Raw genomic sequence first — 17255 nt, 5'->3', positions numbered from 1 at the left:
ATGAGGACTAAATAAATTATGGGTGTCAGACCAAGGCAGCAGATCCTACACAGATTGGCTTTGTTTTTTGCTAACAAATGAGCGGATTTCAACCAGATTTACTGTTGTATTGCAAGAACCTTTTATGTAGTAATATGAAACGTAAATTACAACTTATTGAAAGGATAAATGTATAAATATTCACTTTGCCCTTTTTCACTTTTTTTGTATTTAACACTATTGGTGGGCTGTGGAGTACATTGTGAATTAGAACACACAATTGTTCTACCTAGTAGGATTGTGGTCAGTACTTAGTTTAAATTCTTGTAACTAAACTTTTAAAAGTTCATTATTATTTGTACAAATAGAGCCTCATTAAGTACTGTAGTGTTTATACATTTAACTATATAGTCAGTAAAGTACAAGGTGTCCTGGATTTATATTTTCCCTATGTGGTATATATGGCTCTAAAATCAAAATTTTAATTCAGTTTCCATTAATTACCTAATAAACTCATAGCCTTTGTGAGCTCGTCACATTTACAAATTACTTTAGAAAAACCTTCATAATAAAAAAGTATTAATATACATGATATTCAGAAAGCATGGACACCAGCAGAGAGTGATGTGTGTGCGTAAAAATAAAATTTTAAAAACCTAAAAAATAATAAAAATATTAAAAATTATAGCACAAGGTTTAAAATTACTTACGTCACTGAAAGCAAAATTTACCATGGCCATAAACAGGTCTAACTGCACATAATTGAATTTATTACAAATGCTAATTATTAAATTACAAATTCATTAGATATATAAAAGATTAATACATTTGTATTCAGTTTTACTTATGAAGTTCATAAGATTTATCTATAATGTTTGAATATTTTTTCTAAATACTGAAGAAGAAAAAAATATGGGAGTAGAAATCCTTTGATAGAGGGTTTAAATTCATTATATACATATAGATCTTCATAGAATCATCAAGGTTAGAGTGTGAATAGAAAGTCTTTTACTTTTTCCAGCAAAATCTCTTGACTAATCTTATCATTTTTGAAGTCTTCATTGACATAGAAAACCAAAATTGGCATTTGTTTGAGAGCATCAAAATCAACCTGTGTTGTTCTTTCATAAGCCACTTCTCATGCTTATCATGTAAACTTTCCAAGTACTCAAGTTCAATTCCTTGTTCCTCTTCTCGGCCCCTACTTTGCAATCTGTCCATGCATTTCTCTGGTGTAACTCGGAGGTAGATAATCCCATCAAGCTCTATTTCATCTTGGAACTGATTCAAAAGCCATGTATGCCAATCTTGATATATTGCCCATTCTGTTTCATTGATATTTCCAGATTCAAACAAGCTTGAAGCAAACACATATCTGTCACTATATACAGAACTCTCAAAATACTGTACAGGATGCTCAGCTGCACGTAGTTTAGGCGATATTAGTTTCAGTTGAGCCCTTACTCTACTAAGGCAAGCATATATCTGAAATGTGTAGGCCCATCTAGTGGGTTTATTATAGAGCATTTGGAGGAGGTTTCCACCACTCTTCTGTGATGTAGACAGCTCCTCATGTTCATTTTCAGATGTTTGAACATTACACCATTTGGCAATGGGTTCAGGGACAACCTCCCATTCATCGCTGGCTTTCTCTAAAATTCGAACAAATGTGGATTTCCCAGCAGCTATATTTCCTTCTATGGAAAGCTTCTTTGACCTTTTCTCAAAGCTGCTATCAAAGATAGGACTATAGCACATACGTTTAGGTGGTGTTGCCATTACGATACGCTATTTCTGGAAACCCGACAGCGAGCGACTAACTAATAATCGTAATATTCGAATTATGCAATATTCTATATAGAAACATTCAAAATGATATATTTGTATCTATTATGTATCAGTTTACTAGATTCCCTTCCTACCACATGAACTATTGAACTTCTGAATAGTATTTGTTAAATAGAATTAAATTCGAAATTTCGAATGTGGACATTCAATATAATTATAAACATTCGAATTCGAAAGTGACATTCGAAAACTGCAAATAGCATTCGATTATAGAATTTTTAAGAATATTCGTTCTTATCAACATTCGGATTTATAATTTGAATTTCGGTAATAACATTTGGTCTAACATTCGAATTCGGAAATTTACACATTCGCCCATCCCTACTCCTAACTAGCATATTAATATGCTTATTTTGTTCCAATGTCAAATCTACTTTTAATACTGAGCGTTTTTGTCAGGCTCCGTTACCTGATTCAATGTATCCTCTCTGAATGATTTTTCCTTAGGCTTCTGTGACTGGCAGCTCTTTCAGCCAATCAGAGGCTCACCATGTGCCCCATGTAAGTTAATCACAGCACGCTCCAGTGCTTGGAACTCAGGCTGGAAGTTGAACTGTGCACTCGCAACTGCTACGCTATTTGCGCAACATAAACAGTGAGGCTGCTTACTGTTAACATACTGTAAGTAATGATAATAGGAGTACATTAGAAAATTGCATGCTGGACCATGAAAGAAAAAAATTGGGTTCAGTGTCCCTTTAAGTTATGATAAGCATAGCCAGTGACATTTAAAGTATGATAAGGAAATATACTATTTAACCCTACAATAATACATATAGATAGGATATTATATCATACAGAAATAGGATGCTAAGAAAAAACTTACATTTTCTTCATATCATCTACTTTTTGCCTAAACTTTGCTTTTCATTAAACGTTTTTAGTGACAGAAGTCTAAAGGATTTAATACTTTTTTGCAAGTTGTATATATACTGCTTAGCACAGATTAATTATCTCATTGTATTGGTCTAATTCAATGCTTGAGGGATCATATGTATTTAAAAAATATTAAGCATTATATTATTTTCAAAAGAATAGAAATATCAAGGGAGAAAGCAAAAATGATTAAAACCCTTGACTACATGACAACATTCTTTTTTTGTGGTCTCCATAATACCCACATTATGCTTATAAATAGGAACAGCATATACTAGTTATAATTTTTATGTTCCAATTTGCCTTTTTCAGAAAATTGTCTTCATATGGTCACTAAGTTACTAATTTGAGAGAATACTAATTAGTTTGTATTCCTATGGCATGAGTCTGACAGTGAATAACCACGTACTTGCTAATTGTTGTGATGCTGTTCCAGGATGTTGTCTGACATGATAGATCTTATTCAGTGTCTCAGAAGTAAACTGACATCTACAGGAATACTTTGAACAAGTATTATGAATGATATTTACAAGACTTGATTTAAATCAATACCTTCCTTGAACAGAACTTTTAACTTTAATTAGTTTGTATGTTGTCAGACAGAAGCAGGAGTTATAAACTTGGTATAAAATAATTTTAAGTTTATTTTCTAGAAACAATACTTTTTAAGAAAAGACACACTCTCACATTCAGTAATTAAATGATCAAATTGTCTTTCAGAGGAAAAAGGTCTTACACAAATGCATTGTTGTTTCAACTGTCTTTAAAGGAGATAGAAGTAAATATTAAACTTTCATGATGTAATAAAATTATGCAGTTTTCTATGCTCACGACAACCCATTGTTATTAGGCGTTTTGCTACCTATATGTGGACAACTGTGTTAGCTATGAAGGTGAATTGTTGATCTGATGCTGTTTCAGGGATTTTCAAACACTACAGGCAGCTAATTATTGGTGTATAGTGGAGGAAATTACTACTTAGGCCTTAATGGGAGTGCTGGTGGCGTTACCACAAACATGTATGGTGACATCACAGAACTGTCAGAATAAGGAAGTGGCAGGTAGTAAAGGGAGCAGGCGGTGAGTGGTTGTTCAAACCCATCAAACTCAACTCCCTTACTAACCACAGACCTTCATAACTACTCATTTGTCTATTCTTTCAAATAATGTTGGTTTTGGAAAGCCATAAGCCCCCAAAATTATTTAATTTTATTATTATATAATTTACAACAAAAAAAGTAAAAAAACAAAAAGCTAAATAAAAACTATGCTATGTTTAGAGACTCCCAATAAAGTTTATTTTTTAGTGTATACATCCTTCTCTTAAATACATATATTAATTTTGACTGTATAACCAGACCAACACTGTAGTATCAGTGATCACTAGAAACAAAATATTTCTCCACTAATACAAAAAAGGCCCCTCTAGTTTATATAACCTCCAAAAGCAGATATGAGGACAGTCTTTGAAATTGAGCTACCCTTGATGACAATTTAGTAAGGTGTTTAGTAAGGTGTTCACTATAGCAACAGTGGTCACCTGATTATTTTCAAGGTTATTTACTAAAATCTTAACACAAAGAGTTCAAAATCAGCTTAACCCAGGGGTGTCATTAAGACTTAGCAATGATGGGTTTAAGGTATCCTTTGATGAAAAAAATAGCTCCTTTCTATGAGTACCTTGGTAGGCTCTGGAATATCATGCAATAATTTTGCAACAGTGTTATACATGTTATTCTTAAGACCTGTTCATGCTTCTGAGCCTGCCTTAGTTTGACCTCAAGAAAAGAAGCTTAGTTTCAAGGATGTTTAGAGAAAATATATTTGATAGTAATTGAAATTGAATTTAGTTTCTTAATCATAAAAGTTTAATTTTGACTTACACGTCCCTTTAACAGAAAATTAAAATGTAATGTATGTGTTCCCCTTTACTCTGCAGTCAAAGGCAATCAGAAAAATTATAAACTATCACACAAGGGCTGAACAAAAAATTGGGGGAATGCAGAATTTAAGTTTCAAATTTCCATTAAGAGATGAGAATGCAGGTAAAACACAATTGGGCTAAAATAGACAACTGAGCTGTAGTTCGTTCCTTTGAGTGCTTTAATTTATTTCTATATGTTTATTATGATACTTGGGAAAGTCTCCCTAAGGGTGGTGGGGGAAACCAGATGTGGATTCACTGTCCAGTGTGCCTAGAGGAATATGGCTGCACCTTACTTATAAGGTTCACGGAAGTCCAAAAACAATTGCCTGTGGTTGCCATACTTCTCGTTCAGAGGAGGATTGCCTGGCATTTTGGGGCTGGACCATATTTTTGAGGTTAGATCAGACTGATCTCTTCTCTGTGAAAAGCACAAGAGGCTGCTTCCAGGTGGTGAAAGAGCAAGCTACTGAGCTGTTGCTCATTCTTGGTTGAGGACATCTTTTGCTTTCTAGATGTAGAAAGCAGGAGTTTCCCTGATTTTTGTTGCTTGAGTGAGAGCCTAAAGAAGCATTCCCGTGGCTTAAATAATCAAAATCATTAGCTTCATTTAATATGACCAATAGAGAGGCAATTTTGTTATAATGCAGTGTTTCCTGTAATATTTAATTGAATTATAAATTATTTTTGTCACGCATTGATTCTTGCAACCTTCCAAAACACTGCCTCTCCTCCCTCCAATCTATTATGAATGCTTCTGCAAGACTCATCCACCTAAGTCGCCGATTTACCTCAGCTGCTGCGCTCTGCCAGTCTCTACACTCCAGAATACAATTTAAAGTATTAACCCTAACTTACAACGCACTCAACAGTCTAACTCACAACTATATTTCCTCTCTCATCATGAAATATTCCCCATCCCGTCTTCTTCGATCAACCTCTGACCTACGTCTCTCCACTCCTGTTATCTCTACGTCCAACTTCCGTCTCCAAGGCTTTGCACATGCAGTTCTTGTCCTCTGGAACTTTCTACCCTACTCCATAAGACTGTCTCCAACCTTGTATAGCTTCAGACTCTCCTTGAAAACCCACCTATTCAGAGAGGCTTACCATCTCTCCTCCATCTCTCACCCTAACCAGACTAATACATGAACTGCCTGACAAACTGCTGCAACTACAACCGGTGTGACAAGCTACCCCCAACCTTATGTCTCTGCACCCTAAACCTGTAGACTGTGAGCTCTCCGGAGCAGGGCCCTCTTCCTCCTGTACTAGATTTATTTAGTTTTGTTATGTTTTGTATTTTATCACAAATCCTTGTCATTGTATACCCCTATCACTGTACCCAGCGCTACAAATAAATTATAATAATAATTTTTACAGCCCATTGAAACAACACGTGCACTTGGAACTGACTGTCATCAACTGCTGTCACACAGGAAATGTGCACTAACAAGGAGGTGCTCACGCTGCTAATCATAATTTGAGCCATTTTCTCCTGAGTGCACAGCTCAGCTGTTTCCATAGCAACAAGGAAGCAGCAAGGTTCTAGCACATCTTCTAACTGATCTCCATGCAGCAAGTTGAGATTTGGGGCTCCATTTATTAAGCAGCGGATGCTGCTTCATAGGCCCATTTTTTCAGGCTCCCCTGAAACGGAAGTTAAGAAGCAGCGGTCGAAAGGCCGCTGCTCCTTAACCTCTCCACCACCTAAAAGGTAGTGGATTGAATTCATCCCGATTCGATCTGGTTGGGATGATTGACAGTCCCTGCTAGCAGCCGATTGGCCACCAGTGAGCAGAGGGCGGCATTGCACAAGCATTTCTGGTGAAACGCTTGTGCAATGATAAATGCGGACAGCATATTTAGCGATATCCAATTATGTCTGCTCGACACATTTTAAATCAACCCCTTGGTGTTCTATAAGAGCAGCCCTGATGCAGTTTTGCTTTTGTGCATATATCATAAAAAATGGGATTATTTAATTTAGTTCAGTTTTACACTTTACGGTGCTTTTAATATCTTTAGCAGCAGTAGTAGTAGTAACAATAATAACAATAATAATAGTGATAATAATAATCATTGGTTTGTGAGACAAGCATAGGGGATGAACACATTGGAAACCTTTCAAGAGCATACTTTCAACTTGGGTTCAAACTTCTGGTTGGTAAAGGTGACATGAGCTTTGCTACTGAACAATTTAGTAAAGAGAGCAAGTATATTTTGAATAGATTAGAATTTTGTTTTGAGTTGTCAACAAAAGGTCAATTTTTGGATATAAAGGTGCAGATTTTGCACTTTTAATACTTTTCCCCAAAATGTTAAATTGATGAGATGGAGCTATGTTTAATTTAGAAATGGAACCTTGAGCGTTTATTATGTAGTAATATGGAGGCTAAAACTTTCCAAATTTTAGTAAAACTTTTTCATCCAAATATAAAAGCTTTTGAAAATTAGTAGTTAACATATAATTCTCAATTCAACTTAAAGGGACCATTTTTTTTTTCTTTCATGATTCAGATAGAGCATACAGTTTTAAACAACTTTCCAATTTACTTTATTTATCTAATTTTTTTTTTTTTATATCCTTTGTTAAAAATCATTCCTAGTTAGAAACAGGATCAACTGTGCACTACTTGGATCTGGTTGCACATATATATTACTTGCAATTGGTGCACTAACGGCCTGATTACAAGTGGCGTACTAATTTTTTTTCCGAGCGCTTGAGTGCAATTGAAGTTTGATATGTGATAGCGTGTCCTCAGAGCTATGGTTACTTTTTGTGAAGCACATCAAAAATACATTACAAAGTACAGTTAAACTTATAAAAACTCTATCTTAATCTATAAGGCTCAAAGATATGAGGTCTTAGGTGTTAGAAAAAAAGGCATACAAAGGGCTTTAATATTGAGATACATTCATATACATGTATAAAGATGTATATGTATGTATACATATATGCAGTTCTTTTTTTGTAAAAGAAAATGTCCCGGTACTCAAAAAAAAGGTGCCGGTACTCATTGATTTTTAATTGATATATTCTGCTTAGTAACTTTGATAAAAGCAAAGGGACAACATTATTTATAATGTTTGATGTATTTTGCAGCCCCTCTTGTGAAAACTTTAGTATTTACATGTTAATTACAAATATTACCTCCTATAAAGAAAGAAGACTATCATTCCATTTTGCTACGTCATGGAATACCCTGTGGACAGCGCTTGATTGGAGCCAATTTCCTCCTACAACAAGGCAATGACCCAAAGCACATCTCCAAGCTATTCAATAACTATTTAGGGAAGAAGCAGTTAGCTGGTATTCTGTATTTAATGGAGTGGGCAACACAGTTACCAGATCTTAACCCAATTGAGCTGTTGTATAGTGACACTATAGGAAATGGTTAAAAGAGAATAACCAAATTCCAGACGTATGCATATGAAGCACTCTGGGCCCTGACTAAAGGGTAGGAATCCACAAACAGGATAAATAAAATATAACTTTTATTAATAAATCTAAAAAACCAAACTTCTTTGGTAGAGTGACATACAAAGTAAAAATTGCCCTGGTATGATTACTAGATGTATTGTATAAAATAGATCACTAATAATAGGGTTCAGCCTATATCAATTCTCACATAAACAGTGATCTGGTAAATAGTAATCCTAATGTACCACACACCCTATTAATTAGGGGAAAGTAATATTCCTCAGAGTATATTATAACATAAGTAATTTAGCTGGTAGCTCCGTGGGATGAAATAATGACCATTAAATTCCAGATGGGGAACAGGAATTCTCACAGTAGATAAATAGGACTACTGTAAAGGTAGTATATAATTGGCTCCGGTGAAGTATAATATTATTACTGTTCCTCATAAAATTCTTGCTTATGTGTTTAACCAGCGTAATTGAATCTAGTAGACACCCAAATGAGGATTGTGTATAGTAGTTAATCAGATAATAGTATATCATCAACAAATATATTTGTTAATTTAAGTAAAGGATTATCAATAATCTTAAGTAGGAACGTACGTTATTATGGTATTTGTGAACCTGATAGTGACTGATTGTGCATACACATTAATCAGAAAGTAGAGTTGCTAAGTAAATGAAAATCCTTATTAAGATTATGGATAAATACGTTAATTAGTCCTTTAAATAAAGGGTTAATTCATCCAGATATGAGTTAATGCACTTTTCTATAATTGATAGTTAATATTCTGTATATCTATAATTCAGTAGTGTCCCCCTTGAATTAATTAACATATTACCACGTCTGTAAATAAAATGGCTAGATGAAGGCCAATATTATGTAAGTAAATAAATTCAATGAACCCTCAAATGAGGGGTTAATTCATCCAATATGACATGTATTTAGCCGTACATAAGAAGTGCCCATCAAGCCAAGCCAACACAGATATTACAAGTTTTGAAAAATCGCGATTGCACGCGCGCATTCGGCTTTAAGCAACAATCATTTTCACGCTCAAAGAGCTATAGTTAACAGTTTTCCACAACTAAAAAGTTTCACAAAAATACATTACATAAGTACAGTTACACTCATATTAACACTGTCTAATAAAAAAATATTTTAAAAATATATTGCACCCAAAAGTTATAAGTGCTAAAACATTGGAGATCTCGAGTGTTAGAAAAAAAAGCTGACAAAGGGATTTTACATTGACATACATACACATACATAGAGAAACATGAATTTATATGTATAGAGATATGTTTAACTATTGAGATAATGAAAAGATTTCACATTACAATCTTATGCACATTAAACAATATCTCAGATGGATTTTCAAAGAGATATTCAAATATAGAAGTCAAGATATCTAGACATATATATCTATTCATATCTCGCTATAAATAGATATATCTGTCTCAAAATCATCACATATATAGATAAATATTTATTTATAAATAAATAGAACATATTCCGTTAACAAAACAACCTTGCAATATGAAATATTCGCACTTTTCGAGGCAAATACATCATGGGCTTTGTGCAGCAGTTTTGGGTTTTGTTTTGTTTTTTTCTATTTGTCTTCTCCATTGACTTCTATGGGGGAATATGTGAACGTGCACAAGATCTGGCTTTATGGATTACGTGGGTAACGCGCACAAAATAAGTTATTTTGCAATTTGTAATACATGAGCAACCCCAAAATGCGAAAAAACAGATTTGCCGCTCGACTTGTAATCTTGCCCATTGTTTTTCTATGCCCACTACACTCTTTAAAAATAATGTTCAAGGTTACTGCATTTAGGATACTTCAATTAATAGAATGCATCATATAGGGAATTCAATTTGTTTTATATACAGTTTCTCTACAGCAATTGTTATTACATGTAGTCCATAATGGTGATTTTATTATTGTACAAATATTCAGTATCCTACACTTTAGGAAACTCAAATTTCCATTTTGGGAATGATAGTGCTTTTGTAAAAAATAATAGTATCAGATATCTGGCATTTCACTAAAAGAGCAAAGAGCAAGAAATGTGTTTGCATGTGTATGCTTCAGTTTCAAGTTAAAATGAACAACCTTGGAGTCTCTTTTAGTTCTTTACGCCAACTGGTGGGAGTAAAAACCGCTATTTATAGAAGAAGGGAAGAGGAAGTTAAAAAGTTATAAAAATGCAGTAAAATTAGGTTACTAGAAGTTAATTAGTATACCAGGGACACAAGTGTTATGTTGTCCCTGAGTTGGTTTTAAAAATAATCCTGATATTCTTGTATAAAAATGAAAATTCTCCCAAAACTATAGGTTGTGATATATATTGCCACTTTTTCAGCTATTATATATAAGCTTATTTACTAACAAGTTATTTATAATATCACATAAATAAGTGTCATGTGCTCTACTGTACCTATATGTGTTTATACTAGTATGTCTTATTTTTTTCTTTTATAGGTAACTTATTTCCATAATGTTCTGTAGCATAAACTAAGGCCTAGATTACGAGTGAAGTGCAAAATTGCGCTTTCTCAAGCACAATATTTGCGCTCCACTCAGTAATACCAGCGCACGGAAATGTGCAATGGTATTACAAGTTAAGCGCAATGCGAACACAACCTCACAAGAGTGCACGCTTCCATAGGCTCCAATGTGAACCTTTTGATCAGCAAAATAAAAATATATATGTATATGAATATATACATATATATGTATGTGTTTACAGGGAGTGCAGAATTATTAGGCAAGTTGTATTTTTCAGGATAAATTTTATTATTGAACAACAACCATGTTCTCAATGAACCCAAAAAACTCATTAATATCAAAGCTGAATATTTTTGGAAGTAGTTTTTAGTTTGTTTTTAGTTTTAGCTATTTTAGGGGGATATCTGTGTGTGCAGGTGACTATTACTGTGCATAATTATTAGGCAACTTAACAAAAAACAAATATATACCCATTTCAATTATTTATTTTTACCAGTGAAACCAATATAACATCTCAACATTCACAAATATACATTTCTGACATTCAAAAACAAAACAAAAACAAATCAGTGACCAATATAGCCACCTTTCTTTGCAAGGACACTCAAAAGCCTGCCATCCATGGATTCTGTCAGTGTTTTGATCTGTTCACCATCAACATTGCGTGCAGCAGCAACCACAGCCTCCCAGACACTGTTCAGAGAGGTGTACTGTTTTCCCTCCTTGTAAATCTCACATTTGATGATGGACCACAGGTTCTCAATGGGGTTCAGATCAGGTGAACAAGGAGGTCATGTCATTAGATTTTCTTCTTTTATACCCTTTCTTGCCAGCCACGCTGTGGAGTACTTGGACGCGTGTGATGGAGCATTGTCCTGCATGAAAATCATGTTTTTCTTGAAGGATGCAGACTTCTTCCTGTACCACTGCTTGAAGAAGGTGTCTTCCAGAAACTGGCAGTAGGACTGGGAGTTGAGCTTGACTCCATCCTCAACCCGAAAAGGCCCCACAAGCTCATCTTTGATGATACCAGCCGAAACCAGTACTCCACCTCCACCTTGCTGGCGTCTGAGTCGGACTGGAGCTCTCTGCCCTTTACCAATCCAGCCACGGGCCCATCCATCTGGCCCATCAAGACTAACTCTCATTTCATCAATCCATAAAACCTTAGAAAAATCAGTCTTGAGATATTTCTTGGCCCAGTCTTGACGTTTCAGCTTGTGTGTCTTGTTCAGTGGTTGCCGTCTTTCAGCCTTTCTTACCTTGGCCATGTCTCTGAGTATTGCACACCTTATGCTTTTGAGCACTCCAGTGATGTTGCAGCTCTGAAATATGGCCAAACTGGTGGCAAGTGGCATCTTGGCAGCTGCACGCTTGACTTTTCTCAGTTCATGGGCAGTTATTTTGCACCTTGGTTTTTCCACACGCTTCTTGCGACCCTGTTGACTATTTTGAATGAAACGCTTGATTGTTCGATGATCACGCTTCAGAAGCTTTGCAATTTTAAGAGTGCTGCATCCCTCTGCAAGATATCTCACTATTTTTGACTTTTCTGAGCCTGTCAAGTCCTTCTTTTGACCCATTTTGCCAAAGCAAAGGAAGTTGCCTAATAATTATGCACACCTGATATAGGGTGTTGATGTCATTAGACCACACCCCTTCTCATTACAGAGATGCACATCACCTAATATGCTTAATTGGTAGTAGGCTTTCGAGCCTATACAGCTTCGAGTAAGACAACATGCATAAAGAGGATGATGTGGTCAAAATACTCATTTGCCTAATAATTCTGCACTCCCTGTATATGTGTATCTACATAATAGTAACACATAAATATATATCTATATAAGCACATACATATATATTTATATTAAAAATACAGTCCCCCATTCACCACTGTGTAAAAAAGGCACTTTCAGTTTAGTTTTTTTTCCAAACACCCCACAACTCCTTATAACTGCTTCATGCAGTGTTTTATTAAAAAAATAAAAATGCTTATATTTTTTATTTATGTAAAGGAACTGTACACTTTATTTGGGGGGCAATTGGGGCAACTTTTTTTTATTAACCAGAGCATTAACCAGCCACTTGTAATGGCTGATTATTTAACGTACGCCCGTAAACGGGCAAATATGCCCCTTTATGGGAGCACATTAAAATAGCGATCCACTTGTAATCTAGCCCAAAACATGTAAATATCCATCTTATCATATAAGTCCTGAAGAATAATGAAGCATAATGACCCAGGCGTAAAAAGGATATGTTTGTAAAGTTTGGGTTATTATAAGGAATCTAATTCTAAGGTATTATAATAATGATTTTGTAGAGCCATTTATGCCAGAATAGCCTTAAGGGTTAAAGCCTGACGGAGAGAGAAGAATAGGGGTTAAAAGGGCAAGACTCCAACATTGTTGCAATATTGTGGGTGTGACGGCACTTACCAGTTTAAAGGGTACTGCAGCAAGCTCCAGGTCTCTTTTCTTGGGCCAGCAGGCAGTTTTTCTTAATTGATGGCTAATTGAGCTTTACAACTTCCTTAGGGTTGCTGCTGCTTATACCTTGGCTGAGATAGGCTTATTCGAGCCAACAAACTTAAGTTCATGATTGTAGTATTTAAACTCTTGTGTGTTAACCAGTTCTAACAGCCTGATTACGGCCAACTCCCCTTGAGGCTTTGAGTACTGTTATCACTTTGCAAGGTCAAGGCCTGTTTTCAACATGGCAGAGAAGTTAAGGTGGAGTAAAGGCCTAGCTGGCAAAGGGGGGAGGCACAAAATGCTTGTTTACTGAAGAGCCCTTCCTTTAAAGGCCCTGCAAATCCCAACAACATCATTGCCCCTGTCTTGGGCAGAGTGTTCCCCCGCCCCAGCTTCCATGGCTATTGACGCCATCATGGGATAAAAAATTTAGTTTGTTTACGACTTTTATTAAATGCAACCTTTTCATGGTCATGTTTTATTGGTTTATAATTAATTCTGGTTATAGTTATACTCTGGTAACAAACATCTGGACCTTTGATTCCTTAACCACCAATAGAGATCTAACAGTGTATAGAGAATACTTGTAATTATTATGATGCATGTTACATCCCACCACAATAAACACAACTGAAATAAAAGAAATAGCAATGTTTATTTAAATTATTATCCCCACCACAATACAGCATATTGCAAAAACCTTGATCTGGCAAGTTTGCCACATAACAAGATGCAAAAGATAGGTATAAGTCCAAAGGTAATGGGAATGGACAAGATAGTAGCTGTCTCTACAGGTGAAACTAAATATTTATGGTGAAGATAGTTCTTGTAAATAGAGGATAGTGATGTTTGGTAGTAGAATGAGCAATAACACGTTAAAATATTTTTTGCATAAATAAAGGTGACATAAAAGGATTTATTTTGAATAAATACAGAAAGTATTGCTTTTCATTACATGAATTTAATACTTTGTAATATGGCTTCCTTTAAATCCAACAAAGCATACAAATAAGGATCTTCTACAGTGCTGAGGAACATTTTGATAGTAGGTGTGATATACAATGATGTCAAAGTTTTATCAAGCGTTTGCAAATATTCACTTGATATGCAAAACCACTTTTTTATAAAGCTTCTGGGTACCAAAAGTATCTCTGTCACATTGTTGTATAATTTATTGGGTTTATTATAATTTACTAAACCCATTTTTTTTTCTTTCATGATTCAGATAGATCATGCATTTTTAAGCAACTTTTTTACTAGCATATAGATAGCAAGAGAACGAAGAAAAATTGATAATAGGAGTAAATTAGAAAGTTGCTTAAAATCGCATGCTCTATCTGGATAATGAAAGATAAAATTTGGGTTTAGTATCCCTTTAAAAGAGAAGAAAGAGTACTGGCGTACTAATGGAGTGATATTGAAGAAAGCTCAAAATTATTTTGATACCCAATTTTACTTTTCAAATTAATTATTTTGAATTAGATGGAAAATAAGATCAAAATAATTCTGAAACATTATGCCAGAAAATTATTTACCTCAGCCAAATCTTTTACTCTTGAGGTAAAATCAGAGCAATTATTACTTAAGGTCACCTAGTCTCACTGAATTTGTTTATCAAAACATCTGATTCATAATCAGGAGAGCCAGAAACTAACTGACTCAGAAATTTGCGCTTGCGTGCAATCCCGCACCCCTGCCCGCGCACAGCCAATCACGAGCTGGCAGGAGCTGTCAATCTCCCCAGTCAGATTAGACTGCAGAGATTGTTTAGGTTAGGAAAAGCAGCAGTCTGATGACCGCTGCTTGTTAAATACGGCGTGCAGGTTCTCTTGTGAGAACCTGCAGCCGTAGGGGCCAGTGATGTGCAGTCACTAGAGGCAGGTGAGGCAGTGCTTCACCTCTCATATGGGCAAAAATATATATTTTTTTATTGGCTTTAAAAAAAAAATTGTAATTTTTTTTCCCCAGCATTTTTTTCTCTCACAGCTATATGTTGTGCAATGAAGAGGCACAAGCAGGTCTGCCCACCATTACACAACATGCTGCGCCATCTACTGGATGCAAGTGGTTAAGATCATTGCATGGCCCATTAACTGCTTATTTGAGGCAGTCCTATTTGGGCTGAACCAATCCAGCGAGAGGCATTAGTAAGTGGAACATAGGGTTGGGGCTGGATGTTAAATCATATAAAACAAAACAAAAACCAAAGAAAACAACTTTCATATATTTTGTTGCTGTCCTGTGAAGCTGCCAGCTTTGCTAAAGTGAAAAAGAGAGTTCTGTTCTTCCCCTCTAAGTGCAGTGGAATGTGCCACTGTCACTTCCTGAATCCTTCCAGAGCAGGAGAGAGGCACAGAGAGCAGTGTTTCACCCACATCTTATTAAAGTAAGATTTTACTGATAGGGATTCTGTTAGTGAAAATGATAATTTAATGAATGTGGTTTAGTGTTTGTTTACTCTTTTACAGCAGGGTCGTTTTTGTATTTTGTTTACTCAAACTTTACACCCACTAACTTAGCAGCTTGCCTCTGTACTGCACACTAATGTATGGTCTCATTTAGTTATAGTCTCACTTAGTCTCTGTAGCTCTGCTGTTTTATTACTTTAAAATGCAGTGGTCCCCCCCCCCCCCCCTTGTGTGTGTGTGTGTGTGTGTGTGTCTCTCTCTCTATATATCTAGCCATCTCTCTCCTTATGTGTTGTTCTCCCCCATGGTCTCTTTCTCTCTCTGTCTCTCTTCCTCCCCCTCTGACTCTCATCCCTTATGTAATGAAAGAATCTATAAGCATAATTTGCAGCATTAAAGTAAAAAGTATGTTTTAAACATATTTTAATGGGCATGGATTTCTAGATCTCATAATCAGAGCAAGCCTTCTGTTATCTGGCAAGAGTTTCTGTTACAATCCATTAAACTAAAATCAGATGTTTACTAAGTTGACCAGTTTTCCAAGACACCATTTAAAGGGACATGAAACCCATATGAAACCCATATGCAAATTTAAATAACTTTCCAATTTACATCTAATATCTAATTTTCTTCATTATTTTGATGTCCTTTGTTGAAAATCATATCTAAATATGCTCAGTAGCTGCTGATTGGTGGCTGCACATAGATACCTCATGTGATTGGCTCACCCATGTGCATTGCTATTTCTTCAACAAAGGATATCTAAAGAATGAAGGCGTATCCTGCCACTGCCTCACCAGCCTCTGATGTCACTGCATGTCACTGGTAGGGGCTCAAAGGCTGGCGAAAGACTTTGATAAATCGACCCCTTAGTCTGAACTTCAAATAAGAAGTAGATTTTTTCTGACAACTTTCAAAGTTATGTCTATTTCCACTCCCCCTGTATCATGTGACAGCCACCAGCCAATCACAAATACATATACATATATTCTGTGAAGTCTTGCACATGCTCAGTAGGATCAGATGACTCAAAAAGTGTAAATATAAAAAGACTGTGTACATTTTGTTAATGGAAGTAAATTGGAAAGTAGTTTAAAATTGCATGCTCTATCTGAATTATGAAAGTTTAATTTTGACTTGAGTGTCCCTTTAAATGTGCTGTGCTGCTTGGTGCATTTTATTAGACTGTAGTTAGAATTTTTGAGCAGACATAGGTATATGAGGCTTGAAATTACAAGTCTGCAAAAAAGGCAGATCTTACAGCCTGAGTTAATTCAAGCTAAAACTGATGCATCAGAATATGGCATGCAAAAGTCCAAGCTAGGGACAGTGTAATGGCTTCTTTTGTTAGCTCGACTTATCACCTTAAATTATTTTTATATTAAGTTGATAAATCTCAAAATATGCTCTCAAAAAACTTTATTGATGCTTAAATAGATGATCAGCTGAGCCTGTATCATAAATATTTTTATATTGCACAAGTTTTTACCCTGTAAAATAATAGCCAAAATAATAGTAGTATCTTAACGTATCTAGTATAATGCAATATGAATTCTTGTTTGAATTTGCATTGACAGTATTTGGTCCAAACAAAGACTTGTATTCAGTATTCATGAAGCTTAGTCTATCACAGACATTAATTCATCTTTGGCAAAATATCATGAAATACGATATTTCCATTTTTATTTGTCCATCGGATGACACGGAAAACCTATAGAACTGATAAGTGAAAAAACAACGCTAAACAGTTATGGTCTTTGTGAAATATTACAACACTACATGCAGCTAAGTCTAT

At 35.3% G+C, this 17255-nt stretch overlaps 2 protein-coding genes across 2 annotated transcripts in view; one reads left to right on the top strand and one right to left on the bottom strand.

The window, feature by feature from the left end:
- DCHS2 (dachsous cadherin-related 2) overlaps window positions 1-17255 on the top strand; it is a 546419-nt gene that overhangs the window by 102235 nt on the left and 426929 nt on the right. The window lies entirely within an intron of this gene.
- On the bottom strand, window positions 908-1771 carry LOC128650079 (deoxycytidine kinase 2-like). The gene is given in 2 exon segments (XM_053703755.1): window positions 908-1104; window positions 1107-1771. Coding segments are annotated over 2 exon segments (792 nt in total). The 5' UTR covers window positions 1759-1771; the 3' UTR covers window positions 908-964.

This window comes from Bombina bombina, chromosome 2 (assembly GCF_027579735.1).
Source record: "Bombina bombina isolate aBomBom1 chromosome 2, aBomBom1.pri, whole genome shotgun sequence".
In the NCBI taxonomy this organism is placed as follows: domain Eukaryota; kingdom Metazoa; phylum Chordata; class Amphibia; order Anura; family Bombinatoridae; genus Bombina; species Bombina bombina.
This window is presented reverse-complemented; position numbering and strand designations above follow the sequence as displayed.